At 36.7% G+C, this 19462-nt stretch overlaps 1 protein-coding gene across 4 annotated transcripts in view; it reads right to left on the bottom strand.

The window, feature by feature from the left end:
* adcyap1r1a (adenylate cyclase activating polypeptide 1a (pituitary) receptor type I) overlaps positions 1 to 19462 on the bottom strand; it is a 67517-nt gene that overhangs the window by 7913 nt on the left and 40142 nt on the right. For all 4 annotated transcript variants that reach the window (XM_079876355.1, XM_079876356.1, XM_079876354.1 and 1 more), the window contains one exon: positions 427 to 556. In XM_079876355.1, coding sequence (XP_079732481.1) covers positions 427 to 556 — 130 coding nt within the window. The remainder of the gene's footprint in view (positions 1 to 426; positions 557 to 19462) is intronic.

The following is a 19462-nucleotide window of genomic DNA, read 5'->3' as shown; positions in this document are numbered from 1 at the left end:
TAGTCGAAAATTTCAGGACTTCAGTCGACCAAGATTTTCTTTGGTTGAGTACAGCCCTAATTGAAACCCTCTACATAAAAGCATAAGAAAAATATCTCTCACGCATGCTAAACCCTAACATAAGCATGCTGTTAAGCTGATGGTTTCAAATACATACATCATACTCACAAATATTGGTTATATATTTAAGACAGAACTGGATACGTTTACTGAATAATATATGCTTTCCCTTGATTCTTGATTTTTGAAATGCATTCAGGAATTGCCTAAACCGCAAAAGCTTAGTTTCCGATCAAAGAAATGGCAGCATGTAATATCGATGCCTAATATCAATGGGATCGCATCTATAATGAAGCTCAGAGGGTTTGAAACAGAGAAATAGTTTCCACGGAGGTGTTTTCTAAAATACAAGCTAAAGTTCAGTACCTGGAAGGATCCCAGGCCCAGCTCAAAGACCAGTCGCTCCCGCTTGCTGAAATCCTCCGGGGAGAAGGCAAACACAGTGTAGTGGATTCCAAACAGAGGGATGAGGAGCAGGGTGGACCGTGCCAGCCGCCTGTCAACACACACACACACACACACACACACACACACACACACACAGCGCTTCAGACGGATGATTGAATCTCTCACCATGTCAACACACAGTTACTGTAAAACACTGGAGAGCCATCCACAACAATCCTGCTCCATAGGAAAGATGGTCTCTTTGATAGATCTAGTTTCTCCTGGACAGTAAATAGAGACCATGTTTTTCCTGAGCAAAGACCCCGATAATCTCACATGTGTCTTCTCTAGAATAGACTGTGATCTCAACAATGTCTTTACAAAATACCAAAGTCAGCCATTAAAAGTCCTGTAAAGCCTGACATATGAAATAATAGTCTGAAAAATATATGTTTTCAATGGAATGGTTTATTGAACCTTTAGACAATATGATATATAGTGAGAATATAGATCTCATACTCAAGGAGGAAGAAAACAACTATGATATCTTGTAATGTAAACCAACTAGATCTTTATAACAGTATAGCATAAAATTCATATAAATTTCAGTTGTCACTCCTTCCCGGTAATATGTCTTAGTGTGATGATATTTAAATGCTTAGTTTTATGATCTGATAGTTTTCAAATTTCTGTAGCTTTTATTGTGGAGGGGAAGACATATGATTCAATGCAATACAAAAACAATTGAGAGATGAAGGTATACTGTAAACATTCCTCAAAAGCCTGTTGTATCATATTTGATAATCACATTTTAGCATGAAATTTCTATATTATAAATATATAATAGAGAAATATCAATATAATATATCAGTAATACATAGCATGAGATTACTTCAGTCAAGTAAGTGTTCATCTTGAAATATTAATAACAATATAAAAAATATTTTTGTTTACTTTATAAAATCAATAAATATTTAAAAGCAAAAAGACATCAGACTACAGAACGCATGTGATCATGTTAATAATTTAGAGGCCTTAGAATTGATCAAATATGATAGGCTTCATGGTTAATATGAACTGAAACGTTTATCATCAGAAGAGCAGTATAATAATAAGTATACTTATATATATTATAGATGTACTCATTGTCATGAAGAAGATTCAAATAGAAGTGTTTTTTTATTTAAAACAAAGTAAACTCAGGTAATCCACAGATGCAAGAACAAACACCCGAACAATGCCGGACCATGAATGTGAACTAAAGAGGAACTTAAAGGGATAGTTCACTTAAATGTTTTAATTCTGTCATCATTTACTCACCCTCAAGTTGTTTCAAACCTGTATACATTTATTTTTTCTTCTGAACACAAAAGAAGATATTTTGAAGAATGTTTGAAACCTAACAGTTGATGGACTGAATAGGAAACTATTTTTTTTTTCCTATTATGGAAGTCAATGGGGTCCATCAACTTTCTGGTTACTGACATTCTTCAAACTATCTCCCAGCTAACAGGGAACGTTCCCAGAACTTTCACTAACGTTCCTTAAAAGTTGTGTAAATGTTAGCACAAAACGTTACTAAAATAATGTTTTCGGAACGTTCATACAACGTTATTAACGTTCTTGTAACGTTGAGTAAAAAACGTTCTTAGAACAACGTTCTTGGAACGTCTTTATGACGTTATTCCTAATTGATGAACGTTCTCATAACGTTGATATAAAACGTTCTTAGAACAAGGTTCTTGGAACATCTTTATGACGTTATTTCTGATTGATGAACGTTCTCATAACGTTGATATAAAACGTTCTTAGAACAAGGTTCTTGGAACGTCTTTATGGCGTTATTTCTGATTGATGAACGTTCTCATAACGTTGATATAAAACGTTCTTAGAACAAGGTTCTTGGAACGTCTTTATGACGTTATTTCTGATTGATGAACGTTCTCATAACGTTGATATAAAACGTTCTTAGAACAAGGTTCTTGGAACGTCTTTATGACGTTATTTCTGATTGATGAACGTTCTCATAACGTTGATAGAAAACGTTCTTAGAACAAGGTTCTTGGAACGTCTTTATGACGTTATTTCTGATTGATGAACGTTCTCATAACGTTGATAGAAAACGTTATTAGAACAAGGTTCTTGGAACATCTTTATGACGTTATTTCTGATTGATGAACGTTCTCATAACGTTGATAGAAAACGTTCTTAGAACAAGGTTCTTGGAACGTCTTTATGACGTTATTTTGTGATTGATGAAAGTTCTCATAACGTTGATAGAAAACGTTCTTAGAACAAGGTTCTTGGAACGTCTTTATGACGGTATTTCTGATTGATGAAAGTTCTCATAACGTTGATAGTAAACGTTTTTAGAACAACATTCTTGGAACGTCTTTTTGACGTTATTTTGTAATTGATGAAAGTTATCATAACGTTGATAGAAAACGTTCTTAGAACAAGGTTCTTGGAACGTCTTTATGACGGTATTTCTGATTGATGAAAGTTCTCATAACGTTGATAGTAAACGTTTTTAGAACAACGTTCTTGGAACGTCTTTTTGACGTTATTTTGTGATTGATGAAAGTTCTCATAACGTTGATAGAAAACGCTCTTAGAACAAGGTTCTTGGAACATCTTTTTGACGTTATTTCTGATTGATGAACGTTCTCATAACGTTGATAGAAAACATTTTTAGAACAACATTCTTAGAACGTCTTTTTGATGTTATTTTCTGATTGATGAACGTTCTCATAACGTTGATAGAAAACGTTCTTAGAACAAGGTTCTTGGAACGTCTTTATGACGTTATTTTGTGATTGATGAAAGTTCTCATAACGTTGATAGAAAACGTTCTTAGAACAAGGTTCTTGGAACGTCTTTATGACGGTATTTCTGATTGATGAAAGTTCTCATAACGTTGATAGTAAACGTTTTTAGAACAACGTTCTTGGAACGTCTTTTTGACGTTATTTTGTGATTGATGAAAGTTCTCATAACGTTGATAGAAAACGCTCTTAGAACAAGGTTCTTGGAACATCTTTTTGACGTTATTTCTGATTGATGAACGTTCTCATAACGTTGATAGAAAACATTTTTAGAACAACATTCTTAGAACGTCTTTTTGATGTTATTTTGTGACTGATGAAAGTTCTCATAACGTTGATAGAAAATGTTCTTAGAACAACGTTCTTGGAACGTCTTTATGGCGTTATTTGTGATTGATGAAAGTTCTCATAACGTTGATAGAAAACGTTTTTAGAACAACATTCTTGGAACGTCTTTATGACGTTATTTTGTGATTGATGAAAGTTCTCATAACGTTGATAGAAAACGTTCTTAGAACAAAGTTCTTGGAATGTCTTTTTGACGTTATTTTGTGATTGATGAAAGTTCTCATAACGTTGATAGAAAACGTTCTTAGAACAAAGTTCTTGGAACGTCTTTTTGACGTTATTTTGTGATTGATGAAAGTTCTCATAACGTTGATAGAAAACGTTCTTAGAACAAGGTTCTTGGAACGTCTTTATGACATTATTTGTGATTGATGAAAGTTCTCATAACGTTGATAGAAAACGTTCTTAGAACAACGTTCTTGGAACGTCTTTTTGACGTTATTTGTGATTGATGAAAGTTCTCATAACGTTGATAGAAAACGTTCTTAGAACAAGGTTCTTGGAACGTCTTTTTGACGTTATTTCTGATTGAAGAAAGTTCTCATAACGTTGATAGAAAACGTTCTTAGAACAAGGTTCTTGGAACGTCTTTTTGACGTTATTTCTGATTGATGAACGTTCTCATAACATTGATAGTAAACGTTCCTAGAACAAGGTTCTTGGAACGTCTTTATGACGTTATTTTGTGATTGATGAAAGTTCTCATAACGTTGATAGAAAACGTTCTTAGAACAAGGTTCTTGGAACGTCTTTATGACGGTATTTCTGATTGATGAAAGTTCTCATAACGTTGATAGTAAACGTTTTTAGAACAACATTCTTGGAACGTCTTTTTGACGTTATTTTGTAATTGATGAAAGTTATCATAACGTTGATAGAAAACATTCTTAGAACAACGTTCTTGGAACGTCTTTTTGACGTTATTTTGTGATTGATGAAAGTTGTCATAACGTTGATAGAAAACGCTCTTAGAACAAGGTTCTTGGAACATCTTTTTGACGTTATTTCTGATTGATGAACGTTCTCATAACGTTGATAGAAAACATTTTTAGAACAACATTCTTAGAACGTCTTTTTGATGTTATTTTGTGATTGATGAAAGTTCTCATAACGTTGATAGAAAACGTTCTTAGAACAACGTACTTGGAACATCTTTATAACGTTATTTCTGATTGATGAACGTTCTCATAACGTTGATAGAAAATGTTCTTAGAACAAGGTTCTTGGAACGTCTTTATGGCGTTATTTGTGATTGATGAAAGTTCTCATAACGTTGATAGAAAACGTTCTTAGAACAAAGTTCTTGGAACGTCTTTTTGACGTTATTTTGTGATTGATGAAAGTTCTCATAACGTTGATAGAAAACGTTCTTAGAACAAAGTTCTTGGAACGTCTTTTTGACGTTATTTTGTGATTGATGAAAGTTCTCATAACGTTGATAGAAAACGTTCTTAGAACAAGGTTCTTGGAACGTCTTTATGACATTATTTGTGACTGATGAAAGTTCTCATAACGTTGATAGAAAACGTTCTTAGAACAACGTTCTTGGAATGTCTTTATGACGTTATTAGTATTTTCTGAATGTTATATTTAGGCTATCATAAAACGTTCTGGGAACATGTTGTTTGCTTCTTAACAGTTTACAATCACTAGATTTGTATAATATGACTATATATATCCATATAAACATTTTAAACATCACAGTAGTTTATAACACCACCCCAATAAACCAGCACTATATAGCCTATTAATAAATTAATATTAACTAGTGCAAAATGCCTGTGCAAAATCAGTTTTTGTGTGTGTTTTTTTAGTAATTGTTGGTTTGGTGTTTGAGTGCTCATTGTTACAATTACACAGCCAAAGTTTAGTGACATTTTTATTTTGTGTACAGTAGAAAGCAAATACTGATCCTGAAATAATGACATAAAATAAATGTGGAAAATTGAACTACACGATGCAGGGAGCAGACTACACAGTGAACTCAGAGAAAATGCTACGCTTGAGTAAAAACAGTTTGTGAATAGGCTACTACAAATGATGCCCGTGAAAGAGATTGTAAACGCATTGAATAGGATATGTTTTGTTGGTTAATAGCATGCTACTATTACTATTAGTAGTGATAATGTTAAGCACCAGAATGAAATATATTCAGAAGTAAACAGCATAGCTGACTTACAGATTCGGTTAACATGCACAAATGAGTAAGCGTGATGATTCAGGGAGCAGGCTACACGGTGAACTCAGAGAAAACGCTACGCTTGAGCAAACAGTGTGATACTACAAATGATGGCAAACTGCCCGTGCAAAATCGTTTTTTTGTGTGTGTTTTTAATAATTTTTGTTTTGGTGTGTTTGAGTGCTCATTGTTACAATTACACAGCAAAAGTTCAGTGACATTTTTATTTATGCATGGAAGAAAGCACCAAGGAAAATTTAACTACACGATTCAGAGAGCAGGCTACACAGTGAACTCAGAGAAAAGCTGTGAATAAAATACAATATTCAGAAGTAAACAGTGTAGCAGTTGCTGACAGAGTGTTTATGCCAGAATGTTTAAACAATTACCTTCTTTTACTAATATATTTAACAATATCTTTTGTATTTCTAATCCAAACAACGTCAAACTTTACACTGCACTCACTTGTGCCTGTAGCAAAAAACCTGTCAAGTTTGAAAATGTTGTTGTTAACAGACAGACATACAGACACATAGACAGACTGACAGACCTTCCTATAATTTATAGATAGATGTATGGATAGATATGCTATCCACATATGTGAAGCACTGTTAAATATATTGAAATACATTTTGAAAATATATTATTTCAAAAATACATTGAACATACATCTTTTAAATTGTTCCTCATGTTACATCTGTAAATATGTTTACCTGGATATATTTCACAAAATATATTCATGCCTTAGCCTATATCATGTTTAGTTTTTAATAAATGTTTTTGCAATTTTATTTCTACACCACATTAACCATTTATAAAGCTTTTTATAATATTATAGGCTATTACACATTACATTATATTATAGCCTATTATAACCTATGATTTTGTAAACATACACTCGTGCTTCATCATTCTGTTACAGTTTGGTGATGACCACTAGCCTATACACTTAAAAATGTTAACCTCACATTTCAGGATATTTTAAATGATTACCAAATAATTCCCTCCATCAATTCTTCTTTTATGTAAATTCTGCGTGACTTCTAACGTTACGTCTTTTAATTGGCGCGCGCACTCGAGTTACATTTGAACCAGATTTGAACTGAGTTACCATGGAAACGGGCGGGGAGCTCAACTAACTGACGACAAGCAGGAACTCCGTCTTTCACTGATGCATTCGCTAATTTCAGGTAAGTTTGGTGAGTTTTGTCACCAACATTACACAAATAGTACATACAAATGTTTCTGACACATTCTTTCATGTAAATGACACCCTTCCGTTGAATATTTACTTTATAGAAATGGTTTAGTGTCTTTGGGAAGAGTCCGTTAGCATCTCAAATTTTAGGCTAACGTTAACTAACGATAGAGGTGAGGTTAGGTTGATTAGACTTTAGCTGTAAGTTTAGGCTTTAGGCTTTTAATCTTATGTGTTGATTTGAGGTTTTGTAAAAGTTTTGCTGGCAATTTTTCAATGTGAATGGATGTAAACTAAAAAGTATTCTGGATGGTTAATTCATAGTTTTCACGTGACGGAATGCCCACCTGGAGGGCAAATTGGGGTTTTATAATGCCATCATGCCTAGTATTAACATGAATGTCACGCAACCGCTTAATTCGAAGGTAAGTCAGTTGAATCACCGTTTTATATTAATGTGCTCTTTTAATTTAAGCATAACTTACAGCCGCACACACACACACATACGTTAACGTTACACACAGATTAATAACCTTGCTTCAAAAAAATGCTACTTTTTTTACAAGTGAATGAACGATTTATTTGTCCAAAGGACAAGTTACAAGACCAGGGTTAATGCCAAGCGGCAACCTCCCCGTCTCTCTCTTGAAACCAACACGGAAGTGAGTTAAACTGCAATTCATTAACTGGCCGCTTGGCCTGGCTGCAGGAGTGAGTCAAATCTGTATCTCCCTCATGTTAAAATTACCAACTTTACAGCAGAAAAAAACATGTTTACAGCCTGGATCTCTATGTGGCTTTGGTCTATACAGCTAATTTTGCCCTTCATAACAACTGTGAGGGGGGTGAATTATTTTATAACTCGTCCGTTTAGTTGATTAATATTTAAATTTAAGGGTGTGGCCAGTGGCCACTTGAGTGACAGGTGGATTGCCGCTGTCAGTGCTAGCCGTTTGTCTGCTGTTACTAGTCGTCACACTTCACCTCAGCAAATGTTAGCTGCTGAACTTGCCATCTCTGCAGTGTTTGTGCTTTTTTCCGGGATTATTTCATACAATTTAATACTTGGGTACAAAGCCCACGTCTTTGGATTCCGTCGTTATCGTTCGAGAGAACAACCAGCGCTGTATTTCAGTTGTTTTCCTCTGTGAACATGCACTAATGGATGTCTGACAATTTCGTTGCTTTTTGGGGTTTTCAAATTTAAAACGTCAATAAATGCTCGTTCGTTCTGCTCTCACCGAACAGATGGATTATAATATGCTTATGTACCGTCAGATGAAATCATGCAGGCGTCGGCGCTTTCTCCGTCCGTGCAATAAATGCACATGAATGAGCGCGGATTTTCTAGCGCATTTACTTGCACTTCAAAGGTAATCTATGGTTTAACCCATTTGAGAGACGGCCAAAATCAGAATTTAAAATGGACTGAATAAAGCTCTCTACGAACTTAAGCGATGCCGCGCTGACGGACCATGAAAGAGTGACGGACATGTAACGTTATGCACATAAATCACTGTCACACACAAACACTCTCGGAAGTAATACACAGTCTAACTTGTAGCCACGTCTTTTAACTATTATAATATTTCGAAGGGCAAAAATAGGAATGTTTAATTGGTTTTACATTATCAGCTAACTCGATCACGTCGAGCTAGGTGATTTCAGATAGCCAGGCTGCTCAGCTCCACTCACGCCCCGCCTGTTTGCCTATTTTCTGTTATCCGGGAGTGACGCAAGGCCAAGATGGCGACGGACGGCTACGCCCACTTTAGGCTTCAAAAATGCTCTTCAGAAACCTACGGGTGACGTCACGGACACTACGTCCATATTTTTTTACAGTCTATGGTTAATGCCAAGCCCTTGTTTATACATTTTCATAATTTTATTATAAAAGCTTAAGAAAACCTTTCTCAATGCTGCTATTGTCATACAATGAAAGTATTACTTCCATAGTATGGCAAATTAGTACAAATTAGAAAAGTTTAGCAGGTACATAATTTTGATGCACGTTATCTTATTTTCCCCTCAATGATGGAAGTTTTCATTTTCAGGTGTAGCTAATCGTTTACAATGTGTTATTAAACCTTTCCATTGTATAACATTTGTAACCTACTTTTTAATCTTGTGTGTTTAATATTTATAGTACTCAAAGCACAGCCTAAATAACTTAAGGGTTAACATTTATAGAGTAGTCACACTGTTGTTATTATTAAATGTTTATGAAATAATAAATCACCATTAGTAACATCAGTCAATCTGTTCACTTTACAGACAGGGCATGAAGAGACTGGACCACAGACTGGATCACATCATGAACAGACTGGACCACAGTGCTAGTTTGGCACCCCCACACTACTTATATTTAAGGGTTAGTTCACCCAAATATGTATATTCTGTCAGTAATTATACACCGTCATGTTGTTCCAACCCCTTAAAGGGGTGGTTCGGGATTTTTGACATCGGACCTCATTTTTAAGTCAGCCTGGTTGTTATTCATCAGTGGAGACATTTTTAAAAAAAAATCATCCAGTCCTTATATTTGGATAGTTAGCCGATGCTAGGCTAGCGCGAGTCAATGAGTATATTGTAGTAAACTCAGAATCGAAGACCAGGAGACTTGGTTGTTTCTTCAGCAGGATTCTTTATTGAGAACGCGAGCTGTCGGTAGCTGCAGTCACCAAAGTCTGTCTGAGTTCTATACAGTATAGTTTTTATACATTTACAAGGAGGTGGGACTTTTGGAGGTGGAGACAAGTCAAACAAAGCAGAGGGATGATTCTTGATTCAATCAAGAATAAGCATAACACTATCATTCAAATGATCCAATCAGCCTGATAGCATCACCCATACCTTCACATGATAATAGACAAAACTTGGAGTCATGTCACTGTTCAGGAGGTGTACACAGATACAAAGGTTAATGTCCGATGACTGGGTTGCTTGACTTAATCTTCTTTGAACTGTCAACTCACATGAACATAAATTAAACTGTCATCATCTATGCCTCACATGAACATAAATTAAACATATTCCCACAATATGTTAGCCAGCCATTAAAAACCGTTTTACCCACTCCACAGTGCACCAAACGCAAATCAGTTATAACACTAGACTATCGATGTATATGTCCGTTGAGGGAATAATGTTAGAAATCAAACTTACCTTTCATCACATTGCATTAGTTATAATTTGTTCCCTGTAATCATAAGCCTTGTCTACAGCAGCAGCGGAGTGATATTGATTACCTAGGCAACCGAGTGAGCCGGTCCACACATGATGCAAGAGTACCGGCATAATTACCTGCCGCTGGCACACTGTGTTTACTTTTTGCCGCATTACTAACCGGAGCAAAGTAAAATTCCGCAGCTGCTGAGAAACTAGTTCCTTTGGGATCATTGAGATGAAAGGTAATGTTTGATTTCTAACATTATTCTCTCAACGGACATTTTCATCGATAGTCTAGTGTTATAATTTATTTGCGTTTGGTGCACTGTGGAGTGGGTAAAACGTTTTTTTAATGGCTGGCTAACAAATACCCTTGACTCGCGCTAGCCTAGCATCGGCTAACTATCCAAATATAAGAAATAAATTAAAAAAAAAAAAAAAATGTCTCCACTGATGAATAACAACCAGGCTGACTTAAAAATGAGGTCCGATGTCAAAAATCCCGAACCACCCCTTTAAAGGGATAGTTCACTTTGAAATTAAATTTTGCTATGTTTTAGCTTACCTGAAGGGCATCCAAGATGTAGGTGTCTTTTTTCCCGCAGTAGTTTTAATTTTGATATTTTTAGGTCAAACCGTTCTTGTCTGTCAGTCATTTCATGCAGGAATATGGATTCTGTCTCAAAGAGTATGCACAGAGTCCAAATTAAAACAATTCCCCATCGTCCAAATTAATCAATTCCCCATCGTAAGTACACATTGATGGCCTAAGACACGAAACGAGCGGTTTGTGTGAGAAAACGAACGGTATTTATATCGTTTTTACCTCTTATAACACAGCCACGTCCAAATGATCTGAGGGCGTGGGCGCTTCCTGCTGTGTGACGTGTGCGCATAGATGTATATACACTAGATGTCGCCTTGGCTACGGCAGTTCATTGGAACGAATGTCTTTAATGCGACATCTAGTAGGGCTGTGCAATTAATTGAATTTGACGCTTGCCTTGTCCAGTCCAGCGCATTTTGAGAGACGGAGAGAGAGAGAGAAGACGCATCACCGCTGAACACTCACGCGGTTTGTGAAATTGTATCTTGGAGAAAGTTTTAAAATTATTGATTTGATTTTATAATCTGTGTGGATTCATTTAAGATACTCATACAATCTACATGCTAAAGTGAATCAATGTTTGCGGGGGGATTTCCCGCATTATAAGTGGTAGACCTGCGGGAATTAAATACTCATTGAAGTATTATCTGATACATTATTTATTTTAATAGTTCAAAAAGTACAATCAATGTTCAAATTTTGATTTTTTAAGAATTGTTGAAAGGTGTCTTTGGTAACACTTAACAATAAGGTTCATTAATTAGCATTATAACTAACTTACCTTAAGATAAACTAATAATTAACAATATTTCTATAGCATCTTAGTTAATATTAATTTCACCATTTACTAATACGTTATTAAAATGAAATGTTGTATTTGTTAACATTAGTTATACCATGGTCTGGGTGAATACTCGATTCTGATTGGCTGCAGGGTGTCCATTAAAAAGTGATAATGTACACCTAGGAACTGATGACAGTTTTAAATGATGCGCTGGTTCAAACTCACTGATCAACTGCTGCGGTCAGCTCGCTGTGGCCACGTTGCTTGGCAACGCCTGTATACTATTAAATAGTGCGCTCGACTTAATAAATAAAAACCCTCACGATTTTTACTCTAAAACACATTAAACTTTAGTAAGTGACCATGGTATAAGCGGGTTAATGCCCTTCGAGGTGTCCATTATCAGGTATTAATGGACTTCAGCGGAGGTTCACACCTCGCCGTCGTCCATTAAAACCTGATAATGGACACCTCGTCGGGCATTAACCCTTACTTAATGCAGTGTAAACTAACATGAACAAACAATGAACAGCTGTATTTTTATTAACTAGCATTAAAAAAGATTAATAAATACTGTAACAAATGTTTTTCTCATTGTTAGTTCATGTTAGTTAATACTTTAACTAATGTTAACTAATTAACATTATTGTAAAGCGTTACCGTGTCTTTTTAATAAATGCAACACGTTCCCAGTCATGTGAAATAATCGTGTTACATAATCGTGATTTCAATATTGACCAAAATAATCGTGATTATGATTTTTTCCATAATCGAGCAGCCCTAACATCTAGTGTATATACATCTATGCGCACACGTCACACAGCAGGAAGCGCCCGTGCCCTCAGATCACTTTGACGTGGTTGTTTTATAAGAGGTAAAAACGATATAAATACTGTTCGTTTTCTCACAAAAACCGCTCGTTTCGTGTCTTAGGCCGTCAATGTGTACTTAAGATGGGGAATTGTTTAATTTGGACTCTGTGCATGCTCTTTGAGACAGTGACCATAGACCTGCATTATATGACTGACAGACAAGAACGGTTTGACCTAAAAATATCAAAATTGAAACTACTGTGGAAAAAAAGACACCTACATCTTGGATGCCCTTCAGGTAAGCTAAAACACCAAAATTTAATTTCAAAGTGAACTATCCCTTTAAAGGAACACTCCACCCATTTGCATTAAGCTTTGCAATGTTAGAAACCCAGTCATACTATTGAATGGTCGTGCAACATTTTCTCATTTTCCCCTGAGACGGGAGAAATCTGTATTTACCTCTTTACACTTCCTCCTACAATGATGCAAAAATCGTCATTTTGCGTCATTGTAGGAGGAAGTGTAAGAGGGGGGGATTTCTGTTGAGACTACAAGCACTAGTTCCCACCCTTTCAAACCCGCCCATAGGGGGTTGGAGCTAATATGCTAACAGACCTATCACAGATCAGTGCCAGTGCGTTTGATTTCACCGGCAGAAACCTGCATGTCCGGCCGTCGAGATCGTCCAAAATGTCCGGGATTCGGCTTTGCTTTCTACGGTCGCCATTCATTGTTTACATGCACACCTTTTGTTTCAATCTAACTGAATTCATTCCGATTGGTGAATCTGAATGTAGTGTTTACATTAACGCTAAACATGTGATCGGTTGATGTGCGTTTTACCATTGCTAAGAAAATACTCGCTCCTCCGTGAGAGATAGCCCAGAGACCGGTGCGTCTCACAGGCGCCGCTCATCAGTAATCATGCCACCGCTTTTGCATTCTACAGTCGCCATTCATCATGTTTACTGTGGCGAGCAGGACGAGGCTAGGGCCGCGGGAGAAAGACGCGAGGCCGGTGGCGTGATCGGTTGATGTGCGTTTTACCACTGCTAAGAAAATTCCCGCTCCTCCGTGAGAGATACGAGCCAGTGCCTCACAGGTGTCGGTCATCAGTAATCACGCCACCGGCCTCGCGTCGTTCTCCTGTGGCCCTAGTCTCGTCCTGCTCGTCACAGTAAACACAATAAATGGCGACTGTAGAACCCAAAAGTCGAATCCCGGACATTTTGTGCCCGGGCATACTCACAGAGACTAGTAACTTAGCTTAGCTTAGCTTTATTATTTACAACTGCTCTCTAACCGGTAGGTGTGGCTTGAGAGTGGCCTCGTAGAGCAGCGAAGCAAGTGCATTCTGGGAGTTGTTGTCTTTCATCCACATAAGCCAAAAATACATTTTCTGGCTTTTCTTAGTCTAGAAAGCTCCAAACTAAAAAAATAATTTCACATTAGGGCTGTGACGGTGGCAGTTTTTTACCACCGCGGTGGTAATGGACCCAAATACCGGCGGTGTTGCGGTGTTTGGGTGGTTGTTTTGAAATAAATAAATAAAAACAAAGAAACGACACAATAAAGCCTGTAAAGCATTGCTATAAATATAAGTAAATACTGGTAACTTACATAATATAATAAATCTATTCTATTTAAGAAAAATCTTAATCTATTTAACAAAAAAAAAACTTTTGTTTACATACCTGCAAACTTGTCGCTTTTCGCCGAAAATCGCCGTTTTCTTGGTCAATTGTGTCATTTATGTGAATCGCGTAGAACCGGAGAGGTTTTTTTTTGGGGGTGTATTGTTTCTCACAGTAAACTGCCATGCAGGCTAGAATTGCGAAACATTATTGGATAATTCTTATAATTGACATTTCTCTGGGCCAATCGGGATCTTAGCACTTTTTATAATCTTGAAGCACACGCACAGCGTCAACAACAGCTGAGCTCGCGATTTGATGAGACGCCTCTGGCTACCGTGCGAGTCTAATGGAAACCATGGAAACTCACGCAGGAATTTTCCAGCATTGAACTTGTTTTAGCGCCCGCCAAAGTGATTTTTTGTCCTGCCAAAGTCTTATTTGATCGGTGAGTAATGTAGATGAACGGCTGCGTTTGTGACAGGGCGTATGTTTTAACTAAAAGAACGACGAGAGAGAGAGAGAGCCGGTCGCGCGCGCGCGCACTCTCTGTGTAAACGACTTCACCGTCTCCATAAGCGCTGCCCTTGCTCTCTCTCCCTCGCACATATTAATCAAAATAAATCGACACGGTGGTAAAATGTCGGAAGACCAAAGTTTCGTGTGGAGCATTCGGAGGTTTTTTTTTCCCTGAATTATACTGCTGGGTGTGAATTGTGCTAAATAAGTTTCCTTATCTTCTCGCGTTCCGGACATTCAGCTGACATAAAACAACACTTTAATTAAACGAAATAAAACTATACAGTGATGAAATGTTTTCTGTGTTGACACAAATCTTGGATTTCCATGTCCTAACTGCTGGGATAATCACACAACGCGCACGACACGTCCAATTCGCGAACTAATGACTCCTTTGAACCGATTCATTTTAATGAACTCAGGAGACGTCTGAATCGGTGTATAACTAATCAGTAACACTTTAGGTTTTATTTATTACATAAATTATATAAAAAGTACAGTTTGCTAACTCAAGCTTAAACTTTAAAATAAATAAAACCACTTTTTTTTAAAGCATTTTAAACATTTTTCCACACAGTGCTATCAAGAATCGATAAGAGAATCGTTAAAGGAGAAGTTCACTTTTAAATGAAAATTCTGTCATCATGTACTCACCCTCATGTTGTTTCAAACCTGTATGAATTTCTTTCTTCTGCTGAACACAAAGGAAGATATTTGGAAAAATGTCAGTACCGGTAACCAGACAGTTTTTGGGTCCCATTGACTTCCATAGTAGGAAAAAAAATATACTATGGAAGTCAATGGGACCCAAAAACTGTCTGGTTACTGACATTCTTCTAAATATCTTCCTTTCTGTTCAGCAGAAGAAAGAAATTCATACAGGTTTGAAACAACATGAGGGTGAGTACATGATGACAGAATTTTCATTTTAAAAGTGAACTTCTCCTTTAACGAATTGGATTGATAATCAGAATCGTCAGTGGCATTATTATTGATAAAATCTTATCAAATCCCATCCCTATGTGAATACAGTAAAATTATAATCAAACATTAAAGAACATACATGTTTTTTAATAGTTTTTTTTTTAAGAGTTAAAAGATTAAGACATTTTGCTAACATGAGGTCTTATTGTGTCACTGTCAGTCTTGTTACATCAGTGCAAAACTAGGGAATGCAGATTAATTATTATTATTATACATCATTCATCAGCATGCTATGATTAATCCCATTGCATGCATAAAAAAAAAGTTAGTCTGCTAACTACTATTAGTCTGCTAACTACTATTTCCACACAAAGACGCGTGATATAGCCTACCGCTCTGCGCTTTGAGAGGGATATGGGACACGAGCAGGAAAGAGACCATCGATCTCTTTTCTGATATCTTCAGGTTTTCTACTTGTAAAAGGTATGAGGAGATTATTTTATTTTCCACATGGATAAGACATTTAAGTTATGTTTGCGCGCTGCCAGAGAAAGCCAAACTAAAATCACCCGTCCTTGTGAAACGCGCTTTACAAATGAACTTGACGCGCCTATACCAATATGTCTAATAACAAGCACAAACTGTGTTGAAAAGAATTTGACGTTCATGTAAAAAATGTAGGCTATATCTGTCCTACAGCGGTTTTTCTACTTTAGCCTGCACAGTAAAGAATACGAAAATAATCGACCTAAAAGCGAACAAAGGAAGAAACGTTTATAATCCCCTTTGGAAATGGGTGAGACACGAGTGAAAGTATGGGAAAAGTAAAAAGAGATTCCATGCAGGGATGAGTCACGATTTTTGAATATTCGATTATGTTCTAATGTCTGTTGTGTGATCATTCTCTAAAATAAAATCTCCATGTTCTGGTGCTGATGCGGTTGACGCGTTCATGTGTGTGACGCTGCCAATAACGCACATAACAGCTGTCACAAACCGTAATGATTATGAACGTGTCAAATATAGCAAGGAGACATTTGAATTGTTTATTAATAAAGTGTTTTTTTTGTGTGACAGTGTCGGGCTGCAAAGATGAAGTTGACATTGCTCACTTGTCATCTTCGCAGTGAACGCGCCTAGAGAATTGCACACTACGGACTACATAAACATGCTAGTCGGTTTATTTTCGTTTTGAATTGTTTTGTTTAAAAGTAGACAATTCAACTTTTTATATGGAATAACTAATGGAATATTTTTAAATTCACTGATTATTATGTTCCATGAATATTATGCTAACCTTAAGATAACGTTCCATGAACGTTATGCTAACCTTAAGATAACGTTCCATTAACGTTATTCTAACCTTAAAATAACGTTCCATGAACGTTATGCTAACCTTAAGATAACGTTCCATGAACATTATGCTAACCTTAAGATAACATTCCATGAACGTTATGCTAACCTTGAGAATGTTCCAGCAATGTTGTGCTAACGTTCCAGCAACGTTATGAGTTATATTCGATTATGTTCTAATGTCTGTTGTGTGATCATTCTCTAAAATAAAATCTCCATGTTCTGGTGCTGATGCGGTTGACGCGTTCATGTGTGTGACGCTGCCAATAACGCACATAACAGCTGTCACAAACCGTAATGATTATGAACGTGTCAAATATAGCAAGGAGACATTTGAATTGTTTATTAATAAAGTGTTTTTTTTTGTGTGTCAGTGTCGGGCTGCAAAGATGAAGTTGACATTGCTCACTTGTCATCTTCGCAGTGAACGCGCCTAGAGAATTGCACACTACGGACTACATAAACATGCTAGTCGGTTTATTTTCGTTTTGAATTGTTTTGTTTAAAAGTAGACAATTCAACTTTTTATATGGAATAACTAATGGAATATTTTTAAATTCACTGATTATCGGGTGAAGATCGCAAACCAGAATTCAAAGCCGACAAAGTTTAAATTTATGGACTCACGCACAACTCTCTCATGAATTCAAACTTTTCCATGGCTGCGATATAACATTTAATTGCTAACCTATTATTTATTTTGTAAACAAAGCTTTGTGTGTCATAATATTAATGTAAAACAGCATTTACATACAAACTTTTTTTTTTTTGGCAAACCACCGCCGGTACTCCTCAGCCACCGCGGTGGCGCTTTACAACCGCGGTGGTGCAGTTGTCAAGTTTACCGGCACAGCCCTATTTCACATTTCTTCTACATAAATGACCCAATTTAAATACACATTCATCTTTCCAGAGGTGGAGTGTCCCTTTAAAGGATAATTCTGGTATTTAGCACTTTGAGTCTCTTTTCTGGTTTGTTTTGGATGAACTAGAGTGGTGGACACAGAAATGTTGACGATGGGTCCTGTCTCGACTTTTAGACTTGTTTAGAATCGCCTTTGACGGCTTCAGAGTGTCTGTCTATGGGCATGCACGAACATGTCCTAAAAACAAACCTAATAACTTTCGTTTTCAAAACTGTGCAACTCACCGAGTGGTTAGTGGTGTTCGTTGATGATTAAAAACAAATATATCGGCACAATGTATGATTTCAATCCGTGTTATTTGCTATATATTTACTAATATACTATTTTTTCAGATAGCTCACAACAAAGTATAAACTTCCGCTCGATATTTGAGTCTGAAGCATCTTTTCCGTTCCCGGTAGCGCAGTAATATCAACGAGCAATGAGTCCTCCAACAGAAATTAATGGGATTTTACAAAATGGCAAATAAAACACAACAGAAACTGTATTTTGCTACGCTACTTGTTTTTAATCATCAACGAACACCACTAACCACTCGGTGAGTTGCACAGTTTTGAAAACGAACGTTAAGGGTTGTTTTTAGGACATGTTCGTGCATGCCCATAGACAGCCACTCTGAAGCGCTCAAAGGCGATTCTAAACGAGTCAAAAAGTCGAGACAGGACCCATCGTCAACATTTCTGTGTCCACCACTCTAGTTCATCCAAAACAAACCAGAAAAGAGACTCAAAGTGCTAAATACCAGAATTATCCTTCAAGACTTCCGTTCATCTTCAGAACACAAATTAAGATATTTTTGATGAAATATGAGAGCTGGCTCACTCCTCCAAAGGCTTCTAGGCAATTTCATTCTGCCCAGAAAGTTAGTAAAGACATTGTTAAAATAGTCCAAGTGACTGGCTCAACCTTAAGTTCATCAAGCGACGACAATTATTTTTGTGTGCAAAAATAACAACTTTATTCAACTATTCATTTTCTTATGTGTGAGCCTCTGAGTGAGTTCACAAAAGTGAAATTTACATCGAGTCCCATCTGCGTCATCTTCTCAGTTCTCGCTGCTCTCGTGAACTCTAGGGCTGGGACGATACAACTATCTCCCGATTCGATACTATCACGATACTTGGGTGCTGATACTGCTGGTATTACAATATTTTTTTAAGAATTGCGATTCGATATTGCGATTTTTATTTTATTTTTAACACTAGACCATCAGAAAATGTTAAATCACACTTTTACAGACTGTATAGGCTACATGATGTATAAGATGAGTAATATTTACAAAAACAATTCATCTCATCTTTCTGACTTATTTCAGAAGCATCATACAGTTAGTACTACATTCTCTTTAATATATGATTGAGTTGAAAAAAAAATCAACTCGAACCGAATGAATAGAGAGGCGGGTCTTCCATTGTAGTGATGAAAGCTACAGTTGTTTTGGACGCCAGAGAGTGCGATGATGGAAGATAAACTTGTGGTGCTCTTGCGGGTTACCAGGAGCTTAACGACTTCACGAATCGTAACTATCACAATGTTAACAGAAAATAAACAAAGTTAATAAAAGTCTGATTTGACATTTACTTGACTGACAGGACAGCTGTTTCTGTGTTCGCCTAGCAACAAAAAACGCAGTTCACTGCTTGTTCTGTGTGATTGGGGCAGTGCTGTGTGCCTCGCGTTTTCGAACCGGAAAAACGTGTTAGGTGTGATTGGGGCTTTACTCTATCTTGATCGC

Source organism: Squalius cephalus (genome assembly GCF_949319135.1).
Source record: "Squalius cephalus genome assembly, chromosome: 7".
Taxonomy (NCBI): Eukaryota; Metazoa; Chordata; class Actinopteri; order Cypriniformes; family Leuciscidae; genus Squalius; species Squalius cephalus.
This window is presented reverse-complemented; position numbering and strand designations above follow the sequence as displayed.